This window comes from Spermophilus citellus (genome assembly GCF_964194105.1).
Source record: "Spermophilus citellus genome assembly, chromosome: 2".
NCBI lineage: Eukaryota > Metazoa > Chordata > Mammalia > Rodentia > Sciuridae > Spermophilus > Spermophilus citellus.
This window is the reverse complement of record NC_138183.1, coordinates 174,462,941-174,487,831: the sequence shown is the minus strand read 5'-3', so window position 1 is coordinate 174,487,831 and position 24,891 is coordinate 174,462,941. Positions and strand designations below refer to the sequence as shown.

Here is a 24,891-nt window from a genome sequence, read left to right as displayed (position 1 = left end):
AAAGGTCATCGGGGCTAAGATAAAAGCAGGCCATCTACATCTGTCTGTAACATGCTAATCAACTTCTGGTGGTTTAACATAGAAGTGTTCATATTTTATTCACTCTCTTTTTCTCATTTTGTATAACAACAACATTTCATAAATGCCTACTATGTGCCAAAATTTTTGTTCAGAAAAGCCTAGTACAGTATGGATTATCATTCCTAATTAACATGTAAACAACCTAGGACTGTAACCTACTTTAGTAAAGTCACAAAACTTTTCCATATTGAATTCAGAGTTGAACTCGGCCTGCATTCTTTACAATATAAGATGCTGCCTTTTCTTTTTTTCCCCTTCTTTGCTTTTGTAACTGAGGTATCAGAAATGGAAGATCTTCTTTCTGAACACCATTCCCTACCTGGCCAAAAAGACAAGTTTCTGAAATCAAAAGCTAAGGATATTAGAAGACTCTTCAAAGTGCTGAATAATACTTCAGTAACTAGACCTTTATCTCTTCCCCTGCACTGAAGTCAACTCAAAATGGATCAAATATATCTAGGAATTAGACCAGAAACTATGCAACTCCTAGAGAAAAACATGGGGTCTATGCTCTAACATACAAGCACAGGCCATGACTTTCTCAACAGGACCCCTAAGGCTTAGGAAATATGCCAAGAGTTAATAAATGAGACAGCATCAAATTAAAAAGTTTCTGCACAGGAAAGGAAACAAGATCAAGAGAGAACCTACAGAATGGAACAAAATCTTTGCTAGCTACACTTCTGATAGAGGATTAATATCAAGAATATGTAAAAAACTTAACACCAAAAAAATCAAATAACCCAATAAATAAATGGGCAAATGAACTAAAAATACTTCTCAGAGTAAGAAATATAAATCACCAACAAATATATAAAAAATTCAACATCAATAGCAATTAGGGAAATAACAAAACTACACTGAGATTTCATCCCACTCGAGTCAGAATGGCAGCCATTAAGAATATGAACAAAATAGATGTAGAGAAAAAGGAATACTTTTTCACTATTAGTGAGATTGTAAATTAGTACAACCACTATGGAAATCAGAATGGAAGTTCCTCAAAAGACTAGGCATGGAACCACCATGACCATCTATACCAATCCTCAGTATTTATCCCAAAGAATTAAAGTCATAACACTATAGCAATTCATGCATACCCATGTTATAGTAGCACAATTCACACTAGCCAAACTGTGGAACCAGCTAAGGTACCTATCAATGGATGAATGGATATCAAAACTGGGGTATATAAACACAATGGAGTTTTATTCAGCCATAAAAAAAAAAAAAGGAAATCATGACATTTGCAGGAAAATGGATGGAACTTCAGAACATTATGTTAAGCAAAAAAACTCAGAAGGTTGAGGATCATATGTGTTCTCTCACATGTGGCAGCTAGAGAGAAAAAAGAAAGATGGTGGTAGGGAATCTCATGAAAATCAAAGGGAGATCAGTAGAACAGAGGAAAGGGACCAAGGGAGGGAAGACAGAGAAGACAAAGAAAGGGAAAATCCTGATGAATGATGTTGGCCAAATTATATTGTTATGTTGTGTGTGTACAAAGATATAACAACAAATCCTACTTTTATATACAACTGTAATGCACCAATAAAAAAAACATGTAAATAAAACAGAGAGTTTTAATTGATCTGATGATCGTGTCCATTCTCTATCATCAGTTGCCATTCAATAAAGGCTAAAAAACTTCCTTTAAGGGAGAGACAATAATTCTTTACAAGGCAGCTTACTGCACCTTTATTTTTATATTAATTAGATCCCATACTTCACTTTGCTAGGCAATCATGATCCCTCTGTCAAAGATAAATAATAATTCTATTTGTCTAAAAGAAATTATTTAAAACATTATTAAAGTTTACTCTCCAATAGTTTTGATGCATGACAAAGATCTTTTAAAGAATAACTTATCCTATAATCTTAATAGTCCTTTTAACTGTAATGAATGCAATACAAATAAATGAGGGCTACTATGAGGGGTTTCCTCAGTCTTTTTAAGTTGGAATTTATAAGTTCTGCTAGATAGTTACTTGCAGCCTGTACTCACCATCTATAATAGACATATTTCTAGATGTTGACACGGTGGCCTTTGAGTTCCTGCTTCGAGTAGAAGTCTCTAGAGCATTGCCTGCTATTAGAATAATGAACAGTCAATACACAATCCCAACAGTAACTAAGGCTTTTTCAAACACCACCAAAAAATGAAAACTATATAAAGTTATGCCAAAAGTATGTAAAAACTATAATTCCAGTCACTTGGGATCTGAGGCAGGAGGATCATACCAGCCTCAGCAACTTGGCGAGGCCCTAAGCAACTCAGCAAGAGCCTCTCTCTAAAAAAAAAAAAAGTTTACAAAAAGCCAAAGGCCTATATTAGAAAATGTAGAGTCTGACCAATCAATTTTCAGACATTAGACTAATGCTTTTAGACTATGTCTGGTTCACATTCATCCATTTAAAATTTCAGAAAAAAAATTTTGTAAATATGAAGAAGATAAGGATATCACTAGAAGATGGAGATTTCTCTCACTGAAGACTTAAAGCTAAATTACTATTCATTTTGCCAACTTATAATTCACTTGAATAAATATTTAATGAAAATAATTAGGAAATTTCTTTAGGGACGGATTTAAACAACACATTAAGAAGTCACTGGATGACCATTTTCCATTGTCTGGACTATTCAATAGCAACAATAGTATATTAAATACAGATTTAAAAATAATTTTAACAATTGGTTTTAAAAATCAAATTATTTTGGGGGGGTAATTTTCTGTTTTGAATGAATTTTATGGAAAACACTTTATAAGATTGCAAGTATTTTACCTTAGACAGTAACAAAAATAATTCTTTTATGATCTGGAGTAGTCATTAGCTAACCATTTTCCTTAATGATTCATATTTGTCTCATTATTACTTTGCACATGTGAGAGAAAATGTGACAATAAATGTACCCATAATGTACTATGAGAGAAATACAATAAAGCTTCAAAAAAATATAGGTTAAGAACAATTAAAACTCTATGTTGGCAGGGCACATTGTGGCACATGCCTGTAATCCCAGTGGCTCAGGAGGCTGAGGCAAGAGGATTGTGAGTTCAAAAGGCAGCCTCAGCAAAAAGTGAGGCGCCAAGCAACTCAGTGAGACGCTGACTCTACATAAACCACAAATTGTGGCTCACTGGTCAAGGGCCCCTGAGTTCAATCCCTGGTACCAACAAAACAAAACAACAACAACAAACTCAATTTTGCAGGTGACCATTCAAAAGTCACTTAAGTTAAAGGTACATGTCATGTCAAAACTTAAAATGCCTTTTGCATTATAATAATCAAATTGTAATTGGGCATGGTGGTGTACACCTATAATATCAGCTACTTGGACTTAGGCAGGTTGATCTGCCTGGGAAACTTAGTGAGACTCTGTTTTGAAACAAAAAATAAAAAGGGATGGAGATGTAGCTCAGAAGTGTAGCACTTGCCTTGTATGCACAAGACTCTGGAGTCAATCCTCACTATTGCAAAAAAAAAAAAAAAAATGTTTTTTAAAGAATCATGTTCCAGAAACAAAGATGTGTAATAACTCAATTCTGACCAAAAGATACTAGGTACTACTTCCCACTCAACTTCCAAGTCTGCAGCATGCAAGACAATATTTAGTACTAACCTCTGCCTCTTTGAGACCCTCCTCTTGATGCTGAATTCTGCCCTCTGCCTCCTCTTCGACCTCTGCCTCGGCCTCTTCCTTTGTTGGGTCCTGCTGAGATGCTATCATCAGAGTCATTTGCCATCTGTTCTGCTAGATCTATACTCATGAGGTCATCAGCACTAAAGGCAGATGTGTGGTCTTCTGATTGATACCTGAGAGCTCGGGCCCTATTCATGGCCTGTGTAACAGGAAAAACACACATTAGAAAATAGTGCAGCATCTTGACAATCACTAATTTTGTCATTCAGATGAACAGTTAATATTGTCAAACTGTACATTTTATTATTTTTCACTGACTATAAAAGTACAAAAATTCAATGTATTTGTATAAAAAGCATAATCAAATTTGATGTCTATTATCTGTCAGATCAATTTATAATACTACCTGTAAAATGAAACCTTTTGAAAAGGTTTACCAATCAGAATTTAAAGAATCGAAATTTTAAAAACTAGATGGAAATCTGGCTATAACTCCTACTTCAAAACCACACTTATGAGCTACTTTTTAGAATGATCTCTTAATAAACAACAATAAAAAAAAACTTACACAAAGTAGTTATTTTCTCTAGGTGGTGAAATTTCAGGGTGCTTATCTTTTCTTTTTTATTCTTATACCTTATACAATATGCTTTTTCTAAAATGTTTGTTTCCATAAACAGAAACAATAAATAATCTCTTACAACTATAAGCATATTAAGGTTTGAGAAGGAATAAAAATTGTGGAACCAACAATATGCCACAATTTTTTTATTTTGATAAGAAACCATCTAGAAAAGATAAGTTTGAGACTTAATCAAATATTCTAACTCTAAAATGAATACAGATTTTTAAATTAAAAATTGAATAAAAGCAATTCTGCCTTGTCTCTTTGCTTAAACTAGCAAATGTAAAAGGAGTACAAAAACAAAATGCATTTTTCAATAAAACTAGAAAATAATTCCAACCCCAAACACATAATCTATGAAGCAGAGTGAATAAATACAATGAACACTTGAGGTGGCTAAGGGAGAAAACTGAGAAGACTTCAGGAAGTGTAGAGTTCTCCAAAACAAATACAGATATCCTAGGATGTTATGACAATAGTTTTTTACTTGGAAAAGCAAGTTCTTAATCTAATAGATGATCAGAGCATTTCTAAGCATTATGGTACCACAAACGAGAGGCAGGACTAAAGAGAAGGGAACAAGGCATGCAGAGTAGAAATAGGAACGAAGTGTGGATAGGGCATACCAAGTAGACTAATTCAGTATTTAAAAAGTTAGGAAAAATAAAGACTTATGACACAATTGTACATAATTTGGAGAATTAGTAACATAAACTAACCAAGAAAAAACATGTCATCAACAGACTATCAGATAATACTGTTAAAAGAATGACACCACCAAAAAGAACAACCAAAAAATTTCACAGGTAAATTCAAACAAATTTTCAAAGTGATAATTTACTTGGCATTTCAATAGTTCTAGAACACAAGGAAAGAAATCTTCCAAATGTTTGCAAACATGATACTGACAAAGGACTATACAAAAAGAAAATTAAAGATCAAAAGATATATAGTAATATATCATGAGGGCAAGGATGAGGGTAATAAAAGCACTCATACCCGTGAGAGAGCAAACCCAAGTGTTCTTTATAGCAATGTGGCAGTAACTAGAATTTAAAATTCATATGCCCCATTCCAATTATTATTTTTTTAAAGAGAGAGAGAGAAAGAATTTTTGAATATTATTATTATTATTTTTTAGTTTTCAGCAGACACAACATCTTTCTTTGTATGTGGTGCTGAGGATCGAACCCGGGCCGCACGCATGCCAGGCGAGCACGCTACTGCTTGAGCCACATCCCCAGCCCTACAATTATTATTTCTTGAAGTTAATTACCAACCATCATTTCCAAATTCTACATTTTTCTCTTTGCCCAAACACAGTATCATCATCTTTATCAAACATTACATTTGAATAGCACTTTAACTCTACTTTTCTTATACAGATTTTCATCATCCCAAACTGAAACTCTATATCCATGTCTGTTTATTTATATCTGGCTCTTTTTTTCATTCAGCATAATGTTTTCAAGTTGTAGCACATATCTAAATTTCATTCCTTTTAAAGATCTAACCAACATTCCATTGCAAGTAGGTACCACATTTTGTTTACCCACTCATTTGTTCATAGACATTTGGATTGCTTCTAACGTTGGCTGCTTTGTCATATCTACTTGAGTCCCTGCTTTCAAATACTGTTGGTTATATACCCAGGTGTGGAACTGCTAGATTATATGGCAATTCTGTGTTTAATTTTTGGTTGCATCATTTTCCATCCCACCAGCAATGTATGGTGTTCCAATTTCTCCACATTCTTACCAATACTTGTTATTTTCTAAGTGTGTTTTTCTTAATAGCCATTCTAATGGGTGTGAGGTGGTGTCTCACTGTGACTTTTACATTTCTCTAATCATTGGTGATTGCCAATAATTTCTAGTATCACATTGGTGATTGCCAATAATTTCTAGTATCACATTTTGAAAGAGATTACCAACCCTAACTCTAATTCAGATAGAATATTAAGAAATCAGATAAACTAAGGACTATGCATAATATTTAGAAAAGTTTTTATATTCTTAAAAAGCTATTAAAAAAACAACAACACGGGTTGTAGCTCAACACAGAGTGCTCACCTAGCACATGGGAGGCACTGGATTCAATCCTCAGCCTCACATAAAAGTAAATAAATAAAATAAAGGTATTGTGTCCAACTAAAAAATATATATATAACAACAAATTAGTATATGTGATTGAGACTACATATGATCTACAAAGCCTAGTATTTACTGTCTGGCTCTCTGTTTCAATGTGAACTTATAATTAAAGAAAAATTTTTAATTTTTTCCATATGAACAAGAGTTTCAAAGTATAATGCTTTTTTCCTAAATGAAAGGACTAATATTTTTGTTTTGTCTGTTTGTTTAAATAATTTAAGCAATTATACTGGGATTAATATTCTGATCTAAATGATTATACAAAGCTATGAATTTGCATCTTGGGAAAATATCAAACTCTAACACCCAAGTTCAAAATAGTACACTGAGGCTGAAAATCTTTAATATCCTATGTATACAATGCTGAAAATTTTACCAGTGGTTTGAATGTGTCCCCCAATTTCATGTGTTAGAAATGCATGTTAATAGTATTGAGAGGCAGGACCTTCAGAAGGTGACTGGTCATGATGGCTCTACACATATGAATGAATTATCCATCCATGAATTAATAAATAAATGAGTTATCAAGACAGTAGCTTGGGCTGGGGTTGTAAGTAGAGCACTTTCCTAGTATGTGTGAGGCCCTGGATTCTATCCCCAGCACCATATAAAACTAAATAAAGAAAATAAAGGTATTGTGTCCATCTACAGCTAAAAATATTTTTTTTTTTTTAAAAAAAAGAGAGGCTTTATTATGAAAATGAGATCTCTCTAGCACACTTGCTGTTTCACCATGTGATGTCCTCCACCATGTCATGACCCTGCAGGAAGATATCACCAGTTGCTCACCAGATGCTTGCACCATGTTCTCTGGACTTCCCAACTCCAAGTACTATGTGCTAAACAGATGCTACTATTTATAAACTGCCTGTCCTCAGATATTTTGTTAAGAGCAACAGAAATTGGACTAAAACACGTAAGAAGCCCTGGTCACTTACAAAAGTTTTAGAAATATAGTTGAAAATCTAAACTCATTAAAGTCTTTCCTCTGAAAAATTTCAATTTGAAATGTGTCATATCCTTTCCTACCTTCCTTATGTAAAATGTGGAGGGTTTTTTGTTTTTTTGTTTTGATTTGTTTTTTTTCCAGTGCTAGGGATTAAACCCAGCACGTCATGCATGCCAGGCAAGGGCACTACCACTAAGCTATACTCCCAGTCCTCATTTTTACCCTTTCAAAAGATTAAGAAAAAATTGAAGCTAGTATCTTCAAACATAAAGGACCCACAGTAAGAAAGATTTCTATAATATGTTAAATTGAAAGAGGTAATCCTAATTAAGCTGGATGATCCAAGAACCAAAAAAGAACACTTCTTTCTAGCCTGCATTTTTGCTATTTGGCAAACTCTTTTCTATTTTAAGAGCGACTTGTAAAATGTAAAAAGGTAGCAAGGGATCCATAATCTGTTGGCTCTTAAAAATAACTTAGCTTTCAACAAAGAACTTATAAAAGCCATAGCAGTTATATCTATGTACAGTGATTTTGATGTCATTCATAATGGTTTTATAAATTTTTAATTTTTAGAAATTCATTGGTCATGCATTATTATTATTATTATTATTATTATAACCTAATACTTTGATAATACAAAGGATGGTGGACAAATTTAGATTTCAAGGTTAAAACAGGTTCAAACTCTAGCCCCACCATGTGACCCTGAGTCTGGTCTCAGTCTTACTTGTAAACAGGAATTAAGATAGTGTAAGTAAGGCACCTATCAAAAAGAATTCAATAAATACTTTCTTTAGAGCTACTAAATAAAGAAAATCTTATGAACATAGATCACACCTTTTTCTAATTTGTATTTCTAATCTAAAGTGGAACATGTAACCCATAACTGTTTAAAATGTCTGCTGATGGAAAGCAATCAAGGCAAAACCCAAGAGTAAATAATTTATGAGGTAACTTTTAAATACTAGTAGGCAAACATAAAACACTAAGGACAATCAGGAAAAAAAAAGGATATATCTCAGTTGGTAGAGTGCTTGCCTCATATGCACAAAGCCCTGGGTTCAATCCCCAGCACCATAAAAAAAAAAAAAAAAAAAGAATTAGAAAAAACTATTTCAATCACTAGATTGAACTAGATAGAAATGCAAAACTCTATTAGGTAGGGTCTCAAAACTTAATGAGGTGATTGCTAATTTGTTGTTCCTAACCTGCAAAGATAGAAACTAAGAGAAAAATGATTGTAGCCAAGCTAATTTTAACACTTAGATTGGACAACAGAAACTGCCAAGTCTTATCCAGGGTAACATTGCTAATCAAAATACTAAGCTTCTTTTTTGCCCCAAATAATAGGTTAGAATACTTGCCTAGTATATGTGAGGTCCTGAGTTCAATCTCCACTACCAGGGGGAAAAATGGATTTCAAAAATATAAGCTCAAAGGATAAAATTTTATCTTATATAGATAAGATGCTCTGATAGCAACTAGATATTATTCTGATAGAAAGAGAGCTTTTTTAATGTATCCCTGCCCCCACAATATACACAAATTTTAGACAACAGCAAAAGAAAAAAAAAAAGTAGCAATGCCAGCATGAAGAATACTGTAGGCAAACAAATAAATCAAAGGTAGCTATTCTCAGGCATCCCCTGCTCATTCCTGTCCATCACACCTGTGGACTGACTATTCTAAATAAACCTACTAGTTATTCTATTTTAACAAACTAAGATGAGTACAGAAATTAACAGCAAGAAAATTACCTCTCGAACTTCATCATCTTCTTCTTCAGTATTTTTTTGTCTGCTTTCTCGGAAACGACGTACCTAGGTCATAACACAATAAGTCACAAACATGTTGCTTATCCCAGTTAGGTAAATATAAAATAATGGACTACCACTGATTAAGAAATACTTTTCATTACAACACAAAACCTGGAAATTTAACTACAGTTTGTCTCACAAAAGACTGATTAAAGTCATATTTTTCCAGTTACTTAAATTAAAATGCTAGAAATGTTTTCTGAAGTAAATATGTGTATACTCATATATATATATATATTTTTTTTCTCTGAAGTTCTCTCTCTCTCAGAAAAATTACATTACCAGAAGCCAAAATGTTCTGTTACTGAAAAAGTCTGTAAGACTTCAAAGAAAAAAGTTCCTAATATCCAATGGATATATATTTCAGTAAATAAAAACAAGAATTTCTCTTTTACAAGCCTTGAAATATTTATTACATTCCTCAATTCACTCTTGTACACATGGCTGCAAAACACATAGGAGGCTCTCTAAAACAGTATCTGAAGTGAGTGGGTCCCTAAAGATCCATATTTGTTAATGGTCAACTACTAAATATTTGCTGACTGTGGCTCTGGACCCAAGAGGGGAACTACAAATCCCATGTTTCAATGGATCCTGCTCACAAGGATCTTACATAGCTAGAGACAAGCCCCATTTATTTAACAATGTACTCAGCACATATTTAGGTACTGAGTACCTACTACGTGCCAGGCACTATTGAAGAAAATAAGAAAACAAAAATAGTAAAAAAAAACAAAACAAAACAAACAAAAAAAAAAACCTCTGCTGCCTTCACAGAGGTGACAATCTAGTGAGTATATGGAAAAGAAGGGAGGACAGCCAATAACAAAACAAGAAGTTATATTGTATTTAGAAGGTATCCAGGATCCAGTTAATACAATTAACACTGGAAAGGCTTATCCTATGGGAGCCTTTGGCATCCTCAGGGTCAATGCATTTACTGATGGATTCAACCTACACATTATGATCACATGACCTTGATTATGTGAACAGAGGGCACAGAAGGACTACTTGGATTCAGGCACAGTGTGGCACACCTATAATCCAAGCAGCTCCAGAGGCTAAGGCAGGAGGATCATAAATTCAAAGCAGCTTCACCAACTTAGTGAGGCCTTAAGCAACTTTGTGAGACCCTGCCTCAAAATGAAAAATAAAAAAAGAAAAGGATGTGGCTTAGTGGTTAAGTGCCCCTGGGTTCAATCCCTGGTACAAAAGGTGTGTGTGTGTGTGGGGGGGGGGGGGGGTAACTCCTTGGGAACACCTGCACAAATCTTGCTGCTCAATCCAAGAACCACTGTTTGTGAATGTGGCCTTGGAGAGCTCATGCCTTCAGATTCCAACAGATGCCTTACTTCTTATTTTACTATATACTCTTTACCTTTAAAAACCTTAAGTGAATATGCTCCCAGAAGTCTTGTGAATCCTTTCAAAAATTTAAACCTGTGAAATCTTTGCAAAAAGCCTGTTAAGTGCTCAGAGGAAAACAAAACAGGAAGAGAGACAGGGAGTGCTAGGGAGGTGTTGCATCTTTGTGAAAAGAATTATCACAAAGGCCTCAGGGCAAAGATCATATAATAGTGAAGATGTTAAGGGTAAGGCATGAATCAAGAAAATACTTAGGGAAAATCATTAAAATCAAAGGAAAAGGTATGTGCACTGCAAGGAAGTCACTGCAGCTAGAGCAGACAGAAGATAAAGAAATAATAGAAAGCCAGATTGAATAAAGCTTTGTAAGCAATTGTAAGTTTTTTGTTTGTTTGTTTTAAAGGCAAAAGTTACTAGATTCATAATCTGTTAGGATCACTAAACAGCTGAACTAAGGACAGAAATGGAGGAGCACTGGTAGAAGAGGAAGGGTAGGAAAAGGCAGATCAGTTTGGAAGCTACTGGGAAAATCCCCAAAATTGCCTTGGACTGACTGTAGTGTTACAGGTAGTAAGAGTAGTCAGAGTAGAAAGTGGGTTGGACATCATTACCCTAAGTACATTTTTGAAGACACAAATAGTGTGAAAATGCTTTGTGTACAACCAGTGAGTAGAAAAATTGCCCTATATGTGTAATATGAAATGAATTGCACTCTGCCATCATATATAACAAATTAGAATAAATAAATAATTTAATTTAAAAAAAAAGTAGTAGTCAGATACTGCATACATTCTAACAGTGGAGCCCAAAGGATTTCTAGACAGTCAGAATAAAGGTGACAGAAGGACAGGAGTCAAGGATGACTTCAAAGTTTTTGGCTCAGTAACTGAAAGAGTGGTGCTTACACTAGAACTGTAAAGGGACAGCAGGTCTGAAAGCAGAGTGTGAGGATGAGCCACTAAACTTAGGACTGTTACAAGTTAGAAATGCCGTTCAAACATGCAGCTGGAAATGTCTAGCAGACTGTTAACTATGCAAGTCATGATCTAAGAGGAGAGATTTGGGCTAGACTTTTGAAAATAACCACCAAATGCCAGGCTGGACAAGATTATAAAGAGGATGTAAATTTGAAGAAGGGATCCAAAGACAGTTCTGGGGACTCTAATTTAAGAGGATGGAGAGATGAGAGGAATCAAGAAAAGAGATTAGGAATACACAGCCAGTGAGGCAGGAAAAATCCCTTAACAGTGTGGAGTCCTGGAAGCTACTGAAGAGAATGTCTCATGAAGAGGTCCAGGGACATTTAAGGTAGAACAGTGACAGTAGATTTAGCAATGGAGGTCACCAGTGACCCCCAAAAGAGCAGCTTCAAAGGAATGATGGGTCAAAAGCTTGATGGAGGACTGGGGTTATAGCTCAGTGGTAGAGCACTTGCCTAGCATGTGTGAGGCACTGGGTTCTATTCTCAGCACCACATATAAATAAATTAATAAATAAAGTAAAGGTCCATCAACAATTTAAAACATATATACATATATATATATATATATATATATATACACACACACATACATACATACATGGTTGATGGATGGTTTTAGAATGAAAAGGGAGGGAGAAAACTCTCTGAATCAATTCTTACGTAAAAGAGGAACAAAGAAACAGTACAGTAGCTAAAGGGAAATGGGATGCAGAATTGTTTGTTTTTTAAGCATAAGATCAGTATGTTTGTTATGATTCAGGGAGGAATGCAAAAATAATAATCTTTTAAAAAGATGACATACTATGTAATAGTGTCCAGATGGTATATAGCATACCAAAAGTGCCACTATTTGTAAAACAGAATCAAAAGTCACAAAAAACACACCGAGCAGGCACTGTCTGGCAGCATCTGAGGATTTACCAGGCACACATTCTTTTAATCCTCACAATACTGAAGGAGGTTCCATTATTATCTCCATCTTATAGATGAGGAAACTGAGGCACAGGGAGGTTGGAGAACTCACTGATGGGTGCACAGCTAATAAGGATTTTCATTTCAAATACAGGTGGTCTGGCCCACAGTGCATGCTCTTAGCCACCATCCTACACACATGCTGGGAGCCTTCTGCAGCTCAGGAGTCAAGGTGTCACTGTAGGGAGGGTCATGTTTTATTGTGGATACTCACCTGAGGAATCTACCTGTACTAAAAACTCAAAACATAACACATATACTGGGACAGACTAGGTAGTTTTGGAGTATGGTTTACATGCCTGAATTTTAAAAATACTTGTCATTGAGTAAAACTAGTTACATAATAACACCATAAGATTTTAAGAAAACCATGTTAAGTAAATTCAAGAAAGGAAAACCCAAAGGTAATGTGTTTTTAAAACAATGCTTTATTCTTCTGTTTAAGGGGAATAGAAAAGGTGAATACCTATAATACAAATGCCTAAATGTAACTGTTGATAGTATACTGGAATACTTCCAATTTTTACATGCATACACATACACTCATGTATACAATAAAAATAAGGAGGATAATATTGTGTATAGCTCTACATCCTTAGAATTATTTTCCCACTTAACATTATATTGGAAATATTTTTCCAAGTTCTTAAAAAATGTAATTTTTCATGGCTGTAAAGAATTCTATATTGTGAATGTTCCAACACCAAATTATTTCCAATTATTCTTCACTGTAGATAACACTAAGAATAATTATTCCATATACAAATCTCTATCACACTATTTTCTTTGGAAAATTTCCCAGTTTAAATAGTAAATCTTGAGCTTCTTCATATACACTACCAAAATGCTTCTCAGTAAAGCTATTTGAACATAATCCTCTCACCAGCAGTATACTAACTACTATTTTTCTCAAATCATTCCCAATTTGACAAATAAAAAATACATTTAATTAATCTAAATTTCTTTGATTATCCTTGGCTAACCACCATTTTCATATGCTTATTAGGCATTTATATTTCTTTTGTGAACCACCTATTCATGTCCTTTGTTCATTATCCTATTGGAATATTTAATATTTTTAAAGATTTATTATAGCTATTTAATATTAAGAATATTAATCTTTCTTCTGCCCACATACAAATATTGCCATGTCAATACCTTTTAATTTTGCTTTCTGACAATTTGGCATGCAAACATTTAAACATCTAATAGTCGAATCTTAAGAATGTTCTTCTGTGATTCTTCTGGTGCCTTTATGCTTAGAGAGAATGCATGTTGTAGATGAGACTCTAAAGCTCAATCAAAACTTATTAAAGCAGTGAAATAAAGAGGAATTTTCATCCTACAAGGCTCATCTTCAGGACAAGATATTTTCTAAGGGAATAAAACTAAATCATGAGGTCCAACCACATGTAAATGACGGTTCTAGGTACTTTCTAGATATTAGACATTTTAGTTTAATCTTCATCTTAATATCTCATCTTTATTAGTGAGGAAACTGAACAAATCAGAAAGGTTAAATAGTGGTTTATCAGAAAAAAACTCAGATCTACTCTTAGGAGAGACTGTCTAAATAGGCCTACACACTCAAATTAGTTACTCACCTCTTCATCAATTTTATCTTCTAGGGCATCGATATGACGTTCTTTAAGAAATCGCTGTGTTTTTTCCAACTGGTATTTCACTAATTCCTCAATGGCATCCTTCTCTTCCTTGTCCACAAATTCTTGTACTGCCTCACCCATCCCTCTTTCTGTTAGCAGTGAGAGTTGAACATTCTGTAAGAAAAATAAACCACTATTTGCAGAAATATTATCTATTCCTTTTAAAAATAAGTACCTATCAGCAAGGAAAATTACAGAATAATGTTATCAGAGACAAACAAGTTACCTAGCTATTGAAGGAAAAACAAAATTGGTAGATAGTAATCTAGCCTACTGACAAAAATTAAGGGTCAAAAAAGCAAACTCAAACCAAGAAAAGGAAGGGGAGCCCAGGACAGGTAAAGATGCAGAGGCCTGTATGACTGGGGTCCAGAAATAGCACTGTAGATTAATAAGAGATTAGGTGAATATGTTACACAGCAAGTGAAAATTAAAATTGTAGGAAATGAAGACTGCTAACCAGCTGACTGTAAAACAGGGAGATTATTAGGACTGTCCGGGACCACCCAGTATAATCATAGAGTCAAGAAAAGGGAAGGAGGAGGCAGAAGGAGGGGGTCAGAAGAAAATATAATTGTGGGAAAATAGCCAGAGATACAACATTGCTGCCTTTGAAGATGGATGAAGGGGACCAAGAGCAAGAAACACAGACACCTCTAGAAATTGGAAAAAATAAAGGATTCTTCCATAGAGCTTCCAGAAAGTAACACAGCCCTGCTGACACCCGGACTTTAGTCCAGAGAGATCTGTGTCAGATTTCTGACTAACAGATCTCAGATCACATAACAAAACTGTTATTTTTATACAACCAGAGACTCTTAAGAGTGGTATAATTTACTCAAATGGTTAAATTTAGTAGCTTGACCATCATGTGGCTGTATTTGTAAAGTAATTCTGAAATTACATCCAAATTAAGAGAAAATCAAATCCTGGACTGACTTTTGCAATAGAGACAAAAAAGAAAGAGGATAAAAACAATAATACAATAAAAACACACATTAAAAATATCACATTAATAATGATATTAAGCTGGGCACATGCCTGTAATCCCAGTGGCCTGGGAGGCTGAGCAGGAGGATCACAAGTTCAAAGACAGCCTTAGCAAAGTGAGGCATTAGGCAACTCAATGAGACCCTGTCTCTAAATAAAATACAAAATACGCCCCCCCAAAAAAGAAAAAAAAAAACAATGATATTAATAACCATGAACTAAGCATTAGTTTTTCTTGATATACAGTAACTACAAATGAATGTAACTAAATGTCACCCTACTTACTCATGGCAACACAGTGAGGATTCATTTTGTTTAACTATCAATTATATGTATTAAAATCTGTTATTATAAAATAGTCATTCAAAATGTAAACTATAAGAAATTACCTTCTCTGCAGTCTGAAAATACTGTTTGACAAGGTCTTCTACCCTGAGAGTTGTTCCTTCTGAAGGTTTTGTGATAAGCTTCCCAAAGTTGATCTCTTCTCCTAGAAAAATAAGTCCATCAAAAAATAGCAACTTCTACTAATATGTTAAAGTGGCTAAACTCACTGCAGGTTGCTGTCAGTGAGGAGGTAAGACCTAACTCTTATCAACTGCCAGCTTGCCCAATATGGTACATTTCAAGACACTCCAGCCACTTTTGCTAATAGCTACAGTCTTTTCCCACAGTTAGTATTCCATTTCCATATCTCCAAGGAGTAGGTCTCTTATAGCTGTTCTCACGAAATGGTTCCCAGACGTTGGGAGGTCCCCAAGACCCTTTTAGGAAATGCATAAAGTCAAAACAACTTTCATGATAATATAATACTAAGACATTGCCTTTTTCACTGTATGGACATTTGCACCGATACACAAAAGCAATCATGGATAAAACCACTAGGTTTTTATAAGCAATTAAAGTATAAACAATTTATAAGCAATTTAAGTATAAACAAAAAGGAAAATCAACAGAATACAACTCACCAGAGACAAAACTCAACTAAATAAGGTACTGTTATAATTCTGATTTCTTATGAATGCTATACTCATGATCTTTCAAGGAATTGATAAGGATGCACAATTAAAGTAAATAATTATCAAGAAGCAATTAAATCAGGCTAGAGTTGTGGCTCAGTGGTAGAGTGCTTGCCTAGCATGTGTGAGGTACTGGGTTTGATTCTCAGCACTGCATATAAATAAGTAATAAATAAATAAATATATAAAATGAAAGTCAAACAAAAAAAACTAAGCAATTAATTTAATTTCATAGTATAAAAATATGATTCTCTGGTTTGGATTTCTTTCCTATAAAATAGTAGAAATGAGCTGACTGTGAAAATAGAAACCCATTAAATCTGAGCTAATAAAAATCAGAGTAGGGCTAGGGATATAGCTCTGTTGGTAGAGTGCTTGCCTCACATGCACAAGGCCCTGGGTTCAATCCCCAGCACCGCCAAAAAAATTAAAAAAAAAAAAAAAAACAGTAACTTTTAAACAGGTACATGTTTCCATGAAAATTCTCTTATTCAATAGCTCTGAAGAGAAGAGTCTATACATTTAACATGATCAATACTTTTTATGAAAAAGCACTATTTCAACCAATGACTTAGCTTTATAAATGTTAAAAAGGGCAATTAGATTTTATAAAATTTAATTAGAAATTAATTACCTACATTATCAGAAAACACCAAATTACAGGATACTTCTTATTTTCAAAAAGCCTGATAACTTCCTGATCCACTGTACACACCAGTGTCAAAATACTTAATAATGCATAATTTGCCAATGTATTATCTGGACATTAATACTGCATAGAAAGTAGCAGATATTTATTTTGTGCTTTGTTTTTGTTTTTGCATTACAATTCTTTTTTTTTCTTAAGAGAGAGAGAGAGAGAATTTTTAAATATTTATTTTTTATTTTTTTAGTTCTTGGCGGACACAACATCTTTGTTTGTATGTGGTGCTGAGGATCAAACCCGGGCCACACACATGGCAGGCGAGCGCGCTACCGCTTGAGCCACATCCCCAGCCCTGCATTACAATTCTTAATACACCCTTATCAGAATTTATTTTGAACAATAACATCTAAAGTCTATATATGTTATTACTCAGCAATACTGTTTAGAAAAACTATATTTACAAAGACAGTCTTCCATTTCTTCATAATCCACAGGATTAAAAAATAACAACTAATTTGTAGAAGAAAAAGATTTAATTATTCCAACCATCTTTTTTTTTGTCTAAGATATTACATAAACTAAAACATCTTCTATAACTATTTTATTTTCTTTTGTCAAAGACAGATTTATAAAAGTCTTACAATAGCATTCTTTAATTTATAAAAATAACTAGCTTACCTGTTTTTTCTTTTTGTTCTCTATGCCTGAAAAAATGGATAACATCTTTTGGATTAGCTACTCGATCCACAAATTTCTGGCTAAAGCGAAGAACATTGAAAGGTTCAAAACCTCCACTATAGTCCACCTGAAATACAGAATAACATATGAAAGCCAGGAAACAATTTGCCAATTTTTGAGAAACACACTCATTCTTCAGTATTTATATTTGGCATTTTTATATTTACTTATCTATACTTTTAAATTTGTAAAAATTACTTTTCTATAATATATTTTAAAGATCACAGTGGTATTATACCATTTATTCAATTGAGAAAATAATGCTTGGAAGGTTCATAAACTTAAAAGCAAAATAGTTTGGGCACAGTGGTGTACACTGGTAATCCCAATGGCTCAGGTGGCTGAGGCAGGACGATTCTAAGTTCAAAGCCAGTATTAGCAACTAATACTTAAACAACTTAGCAAGATCCCATCTCAAAATAAAAAGTTTAAGAAAGGGAATGCTAGGGATATGGCTCAGCAGTTAAATACCCCTGGGTTCAATCCCCACTAAAAAAAAGCAAAATATTTTGATGGATCCAGGTTACAGCAAAGATTTCCACAATGCTGGAATTATTACATCTCCAATGACAACAAAGTTTAGGTACCCACCAGGAGTACTATCTGAAAAGGAGATGGAATTTCCAAACAAATTTCTAAACTTTCAAACAAAAAGACCTCTAATACAACAAAACACCAGCCCTAGGGCATTAGTTCCTTGGTCTATCATCTCAGGGATATGTATATCTTCAAACTGGGCATGGACAAATACTGGGGAAATCCAAGTAGAAAAGAATAAGTCTATAAGCATTGGGAAATGATTACCTTCAAAAGATGGTTAGCTCAATGGAACTAATAACTCTCAAGGAAGACTATTCTGGAGAAGTCTACAATGGTAAATAGTCCTTTACAAAGAGAAACCCGGCTTTCCCCTGAGGAGATACACTCACTAAATTAGCTATTCTCAGCGCATGCTCTGGGACCAGCATCACACAGCCTAACCAGAATACTCCTGACCTGATCATGACCCCACCCACACTCTTCATCACAATTGGCACCATCTTTTTATTCATTATGTTCATTTATTTGATATTTACTATGTCTCCCTTCATTCCTCTACCTTCTATAAGCTCAAGTTCAAAGCCACATCTTCTTTAAACCATCTCTATGGCCAGGTGTAGTGGTGCACACCTGCCACCCTAGCAAGTCAGGAGTCAGAGGCAAGGATTTCATGTTCCAGGCCCATCTTGGTAACTTAGCCAGACTCTGTCTGAAAAAATAAAAATAGCTGGAGGTGTAGGTTGGTGAGTATCCCTACATTCAATCACCAGTATCACTTAAACAAAAAAATAAAACAACAACAACAAAAAAATCACTGTGTCCTTGTCAGGAGAAGTGATTTGAATCACAGTCTCTTATTGTCCTATGGCAGGAGCACAACTGTGCTGGGAACTTCCTGTGCAAAGGCTACAGGTTAAGACTGCCCAGTTGCTATGGTGACGCGCCCCGCCCCAAGGAGGTTCTGTGCATGGCATGGCATTATCAGTCTTGACCCTAAATTCAGACACCAGCTATGGGTGACAGAGGATTATGAGTGCAAAAAAGATAATTATAACTGGATACCTGATAAACCTAAGCCTAATTCTCTCTTTAGATCAGAAGCCAGCTTGTCACAAGTTATGAAGGATTCATTTCTGTTTTCTGTAAAAATATTAGGATGTCTGTATAGCCTGGCCATTAGTTGATGTTGTAAAGCTGCTTGGAATGCCTGCCCGTGCCTTGAACTCACCCATGCCCAGTTTTTCCTGACCAGATAACAACCCTTTCCTAAACCTTAGTGATGCCTCATAAATTCTGGCCTTCCCTAGCCAGATAAGGACCCTCTCAGAGGCTCTAACGACCTCCATAAATTCTGATGTCGAGGCCAGCAAAAATGTAAACTTGTGTTATGCTCCTCAGAGTTTTGTTATCTGTAACCCCCCTTTGTGTAACTTTTTGGGCTATAAAACTGGGCTGCAAGGAAGCTTTGCGGCTGTCCTTGGCTCCCACGATTTTGATGGGAAAGGCAGCCCGGCCGGTTGAAATAATAATAAGCTCGTTTTAATTTGATTTTAATTGGAGTCAGTGGTCTTTTCTTGCAGAACTTTGTCTTTCAACCTGCTTGCTTTTAAGAAACTTTCTCACAGAAAATCCTTTTGATGTTAAAACCTATTTAATAAATGTGTTGAGCTAGCTCTGTATTGTTATACCTCCATTAGAGGGTAATGTCCCACCTGGTTGCAGCTCTCTATGTGTGTCTGTTTGTCTTTTCTAAGCTCCCATCACCCCTCACCAGTTTTTCTGAATTAATAGCCATGCAAGTCGCGTGTCCTCCAACATCCATAACACAGGTACTCTGAGATTTGTGCAATGAATTAATAAGGACCCTCTAATGGGTACAACGTATTTTGTCATACAACTTACACAATAATATCTGATCCTTTATTTCATGAATGAATAATTTACTGTGTTTAGAAAAAGAATGCCAATTTGCTATTTAAATGGTTGGTTCTAAAGTTATCAGACAGACATAAATGAGAAACATGGTATCTTTTGTCCTGATGAAGAGAACTATGTCGTTTATTTAAAGTAATCTTCTTTGTATAACCCAGATCATCTCTTCTGCTGCCATGTTCTAAAAGTACTAAATGCAGAGGCAACTAGGTATCCCCCAAACTCCTTAGACACACTCCAGCCTAGATTTATTTTTAATTTTCTGCTCATAAAAATTACAAAACTTGTTCACTAAACAAACTTTACTGTGTGTCTTCAATGTTCTGGTACAGAGTACTCTGTTAAGGGTTAGGGACACAACCATGAACAAAACACAATCTTGTTTGTCAAGAAATTTACACACTGACCGGGAAGACAAATATAAATAATTGCATGCAGAATGTAAATTGTACTATAAGAGATATGAACAAAGTAGAATGAGGACACGAAGGAAGAAACTTCAAATTGGAGGGGAGACCCAGAAAAGTTTCTGTGGAGAGACAGGCTTTAATGGTTGCTGAAGGAAACAAAAAGCCAGGAGCAAGGAAGTGCATTCTACACAGGATTGGCACAGGCAAAAGGTTCAAGTGAACTTCACCAGGCACAGGACCAGTCATTTTAGTCCAATATGACTGGAGCTTAAGAACATGCTTAGGAGGAAAAAGCCTAAGAGGCTGGTTTAGACCAGGTTCTATAAACACCCTAGTGCTACCCCCTCAAAAGTTTTGACTTGTTTCTGTTAGTGCTAGGAAATTATATTAAACTGTGTCCAGAAGGAAAGCCATGCAAGATTGTGTTTTACAAAGATCCTCTTGGCATTAGTGTGGAGAAAAGGCTAGTTGGCAGAGTGAAAAGGGAAGTGGAAGTTGAGTTCAGGTAGAATGTTGCAGCAGCAGGCCTATAAGTGATAACAAGGGCTCAACTACAGCAATGACAGTGGGAGAGAGAAAGGGGACCAGATTACTTTTTGTACACCACTCGCTATATAATTCATTTGGATCTCAAAAACTTATGATATACAAATCAACAAACAAAAGATCCAGTTGTGTGAAGTCATACAACTAGTGAAAGGGCCAGAATCAAACCAAACAGTCTAGCTTTAAACTGTAATCTTTACCCCTGCATCCTACATCCCAAGACCCCTCAAATTTTAATGTGCAGACAAATCTCTTGGGGATTTTACTACAAGGCAATGGGTCTGACATGAGGCCTAAGATTCTGCATTTTTTCAATAATTTCCCAGTTGATGCCAATACCAAGTAATGTGGCTTAAGGACCACAAAAACTGTACATTACTAGAATTTGAAAATTAATAAAGTTTAATCATGTAAATAAGACTTACTCGAAGTCGTATAAGAGGCTTCTCTGGCTGTCGAGAATTTCCTAGACGTTCCCGTTCAGCATTTTCAAGCATTTCTTCAATCTCAAAATAAAAATTAAATAAAACAAAGTACATTTAGTTTAAATCAGTTGAATAATAGTTCATATTCCTACCACAGGAACTTTCCTGCATTACACAGTCATCTTCATTTCCTAGGTTATTTATAACACCTTTTAAAATATAACTTCTAGTAATGCTCTCACTGATTAATGTTTTCCTTTGTGAAAGTTCTTAATAATTTTTCAATCTCTGTATTCTTTTATAAGAAAGTTTAAAATACTGCTTCTGCTCCAACTTTCTATTCATGTTCTGATATGACTTAGCCCTCATTTTATTAACTTAAAAGCAAATAAACCTAGATTTTTCAGTCAGATCAGGCAGAATATGTAGGATTCTATAAACAAAGGCTCTTGGATTATTTACTTTGAAAAAGTTCAAGCTAAAATAAGAAAAATATTTCAAATATCTGAAGCTATCTCATGGTATAATCCTTGTCCTAAATTGTTCTAAGGTCAGAACTGAGATATAAGTAGATGAATTTTAATACAGTAACTTTCTAACAGCTGAAGTCCTCTGGAAGTTACCCAATCACCATGAACACAACCTTTTTGAAAATGATTCCTATAGTACCTCCTTGTAACTTGGTTCCCCCCTCAGGAATAATAATAGAACAAGTATTTTTGTCCTTAAATCTCTTCCAGTCCTAAAATATTATAATCTGTCCTTCAAATTATCTGTAACAATGCAGCCCCAAATAACTTTCAACGATGAGGTTTTACATCCGTAGCATTCAGTATGGTTGCCATAAACCACACATATACAGAGAGAACGCCTGGAATGTACTTGGTACAATGAAGAAGTGAATTTTTAATTTAATTTTAATTAATTATATTTAAATAGTTACATGTGCTACTAACTACCATCCTGAAAACACAGAGCTATAAGAGTATGATCTAGATAAATTATTTCAATTCAATGAGCATTTATAGAGGACCTATAGCCAAGTATTTGGACATGTGCTAAGATGGAAAAGTTAAAAGATGGGCCTTGTCCTCACATGCATATAAACAATGATATAATTAAGTACAAAAAAAGAAACACAATAGCATACAAATGTAACAAGGTTATGTGTACACCCAGGTGTTTAAAGCGGATCCTTTTTACTTTTGCTGGTCATGTGACCATTCCAAGTCCAGGGATCTCAATCAGGGACATTGTCAAAATCTGGAAACAATTAATTCATGTCTGGGGGGAAAAGGAGCTACTGGCATCTACTAAGGCCAAGGAGAACACTGCTAAACATACTATAATGTACAGAATAGCTTCCCACAACAAAGAAACATATAATCTAAAATGTTATTTGAGCCAGGGTTGAGGCAAGGAATATAATTAACTCAAGATCAATCCATGTATTTTTCATCCCCCTGATTCAGGAATTGTGCTTACCCCATGACAGTAAAATTCAATGTTCAGGGTTTATTTGGAACTACTGGGAAAAATAATTCTTCCAGCTATAACGATAACAGAAGTCTGTGGGCCAGCATGTGAGAATGTCTTCCATAAAGTGAAGTTTAGCATAGAAACCATAAGTGTGAGTGGTAGCAGAGGCCATAAAAACAGAGAGAAACCCACAACTTTAAGTTTGAATTTCTGGAATCAATCTCCTTGACACCAACATACTCTTAAAACTTTTTAGTTATATAAGCTATACATTGCTCATATAGCTCTGACACTGGACAAATTACTTTATCTAAGGTTTAGCTCATTGTACATAGATTGTGAATAGTAGGGCTGGAGGTACAGATCAATGACAGTGCTTGCCTACCAGGCAGGAGGTCCTAGGTCTGATCCCAGAAACTGCAAGAAAATAAAAAAAAGGTAGACCCTAACTGCCTAGAACATTGTTAGATGGATTTAATGCAAAATGCTGTCCAGAGTGCACAGCATATAGAGGCAGTCAGTAAATATTAGTGTTCATAATTGTTATTATTGTCATTATTACCCTAAATGATTTTTAAAAGAATAAAATGTGAAGTAGAAAAGCTGGCACAAAGAACTGAATGTCAGCAATTAATGTTGTTGTCAACCTACATATTATTAAAAGCATTCACCCAACTTTAGTTTAGTAGGGGTTCAATTTTCTGCAGGGGTTTATGAGTGGCAAGTCACACAGAAAGGGAAGATGGGGCTTATTCTGAAGCTGTAGGGTATAAAGCAAACACATTTTAAGATTTTCCGTGGGGCAGATATCAGGGTGAAAGGTATGCCAAATGGAGATTACTAGAGAAGCTACATACCACAATATCCTCCCACTGCCAATCAGAGTCACTGCCCACTGTCTTAAGTGAGACAAGCCAATTATCAAGTCAGGATTAAAAAGAAGAAAAAGATTATAAGTACTTTTTTTAAAAGAAGGAAAGAAACTGAGACAAAGGTTTAATTAAAGTCTTATCAGTTTCATGAGAATATAATAAATACAAAGGCTTCCCTCTGCTGAATTACTTTATTGAAGGTAAATAATTTCTCAACCAATGTATATCTCATTGACTTCATCTAAAAGAATTACCTTCTCCAAACAGAAGTTTTGTATGGCTTGGGTTACTTTAGGATTATCTGGGTTAAAAATATCTGTATGATTAGCCAGAACAACATCCTCCATAAAAAACTGTCGCACGGTACCAAGAGGGATCTTCTGCATATTCATCTTCCTCCCTTTAACACGGAGCAAACCAACGTGTCTGAAAAGGGAGAAAACTGGAAGCTTAACTACAACATTTATTTCCCCAGAAAATTAATTTCTAACTTTCTATAAAATATTTCCTTACAAAATTATATCCTTAAAAAATAAATGTTTTTTTCAGTTTAATCTTAATGTAATTTTCACAGGAAAAAAATGGTAAACCTTCTTTCTCAGAATAAAATTCACTCATTCATTATTTTTCCTGTCTAAACAAATCACAGTCTTATAAGGGAAGATAGACCTAAGTATAATAAAATGTTATCAGGACAATAATAAAATTAATTTACAGCAGAACTACAAAGGGGAAAAAAACAAACAAACTTACATCCTATAAGCCTCCTCTTATGACAATCTGAATGTCAATAGATCCCTAGGGTAAAATCCCTTAAAAATGGAGTTTAGTCACTGTTAACTACTTTTTAAAATCACATCACTCTGTCAAAAAGAGATTAAATATATTATCTTATTGCATTTGTAACTAGAAAAATCACAAGTGATTTTATGGGATTTTGTTTATAAATGAATTTTATGAAATTAGCAGCCATCAACATAGCGTCATATTTAAAACTTAATAAAAATGTTAGGTTTGAATTTGCCTAATGAACGGCAAAA

The 24,891-nt window shown here is 34.7% G+C and overlaps 1 protein-coding gene across 6 annotated transcripts in view; it reads right to left on the bottom strand.

The window, feature by feature from the left end:
* MRE11 (MRE11 homolog, double strand break repair nuclease) overlaps positions 1-24,891 on the bottom strand; it is a 63,321-nt gene that overhangs the window by 19,262 nt on the left and 19,168 nt on the right. For all 6 annotated transcript variants that reach the window (XM_081282671.1, XM_081282672.1, XM_081282669.1 and 3 more), the window contains 8 exons: positions 24,106-24,277; positions 21,501-21,581; positions 17,588-17,714; positions 15,634-15,734; positions 14,195-14,368; positions 9,212-9,274; positions 3,704-3,923; positions 2,087-2,170 (listed from right to left, as the gene is read on the bottom strand). In XM_081282671.1, the coding sequence (XP_081138797.1) occupies positions 2,087-2,170; positions 3,704-3,923; positions 9,212-9,274; positions 14,195-14,368; positions 15,634-15,734; positions 17,588-17,714; positions 21,501-21,581; positions 24,106-24,277 (1,022 nt within the window). The remainder of the gene's footprint in view (positions 1-2,086; positions 2,171-3,703; positions 3,924-9,211; positions 9,275-14,194; positions 14,369-15,633; positions 15,735-17,587; positions 17,715-21,500; positions 21,582-24,105; positions 24,278-24,891) is intronic.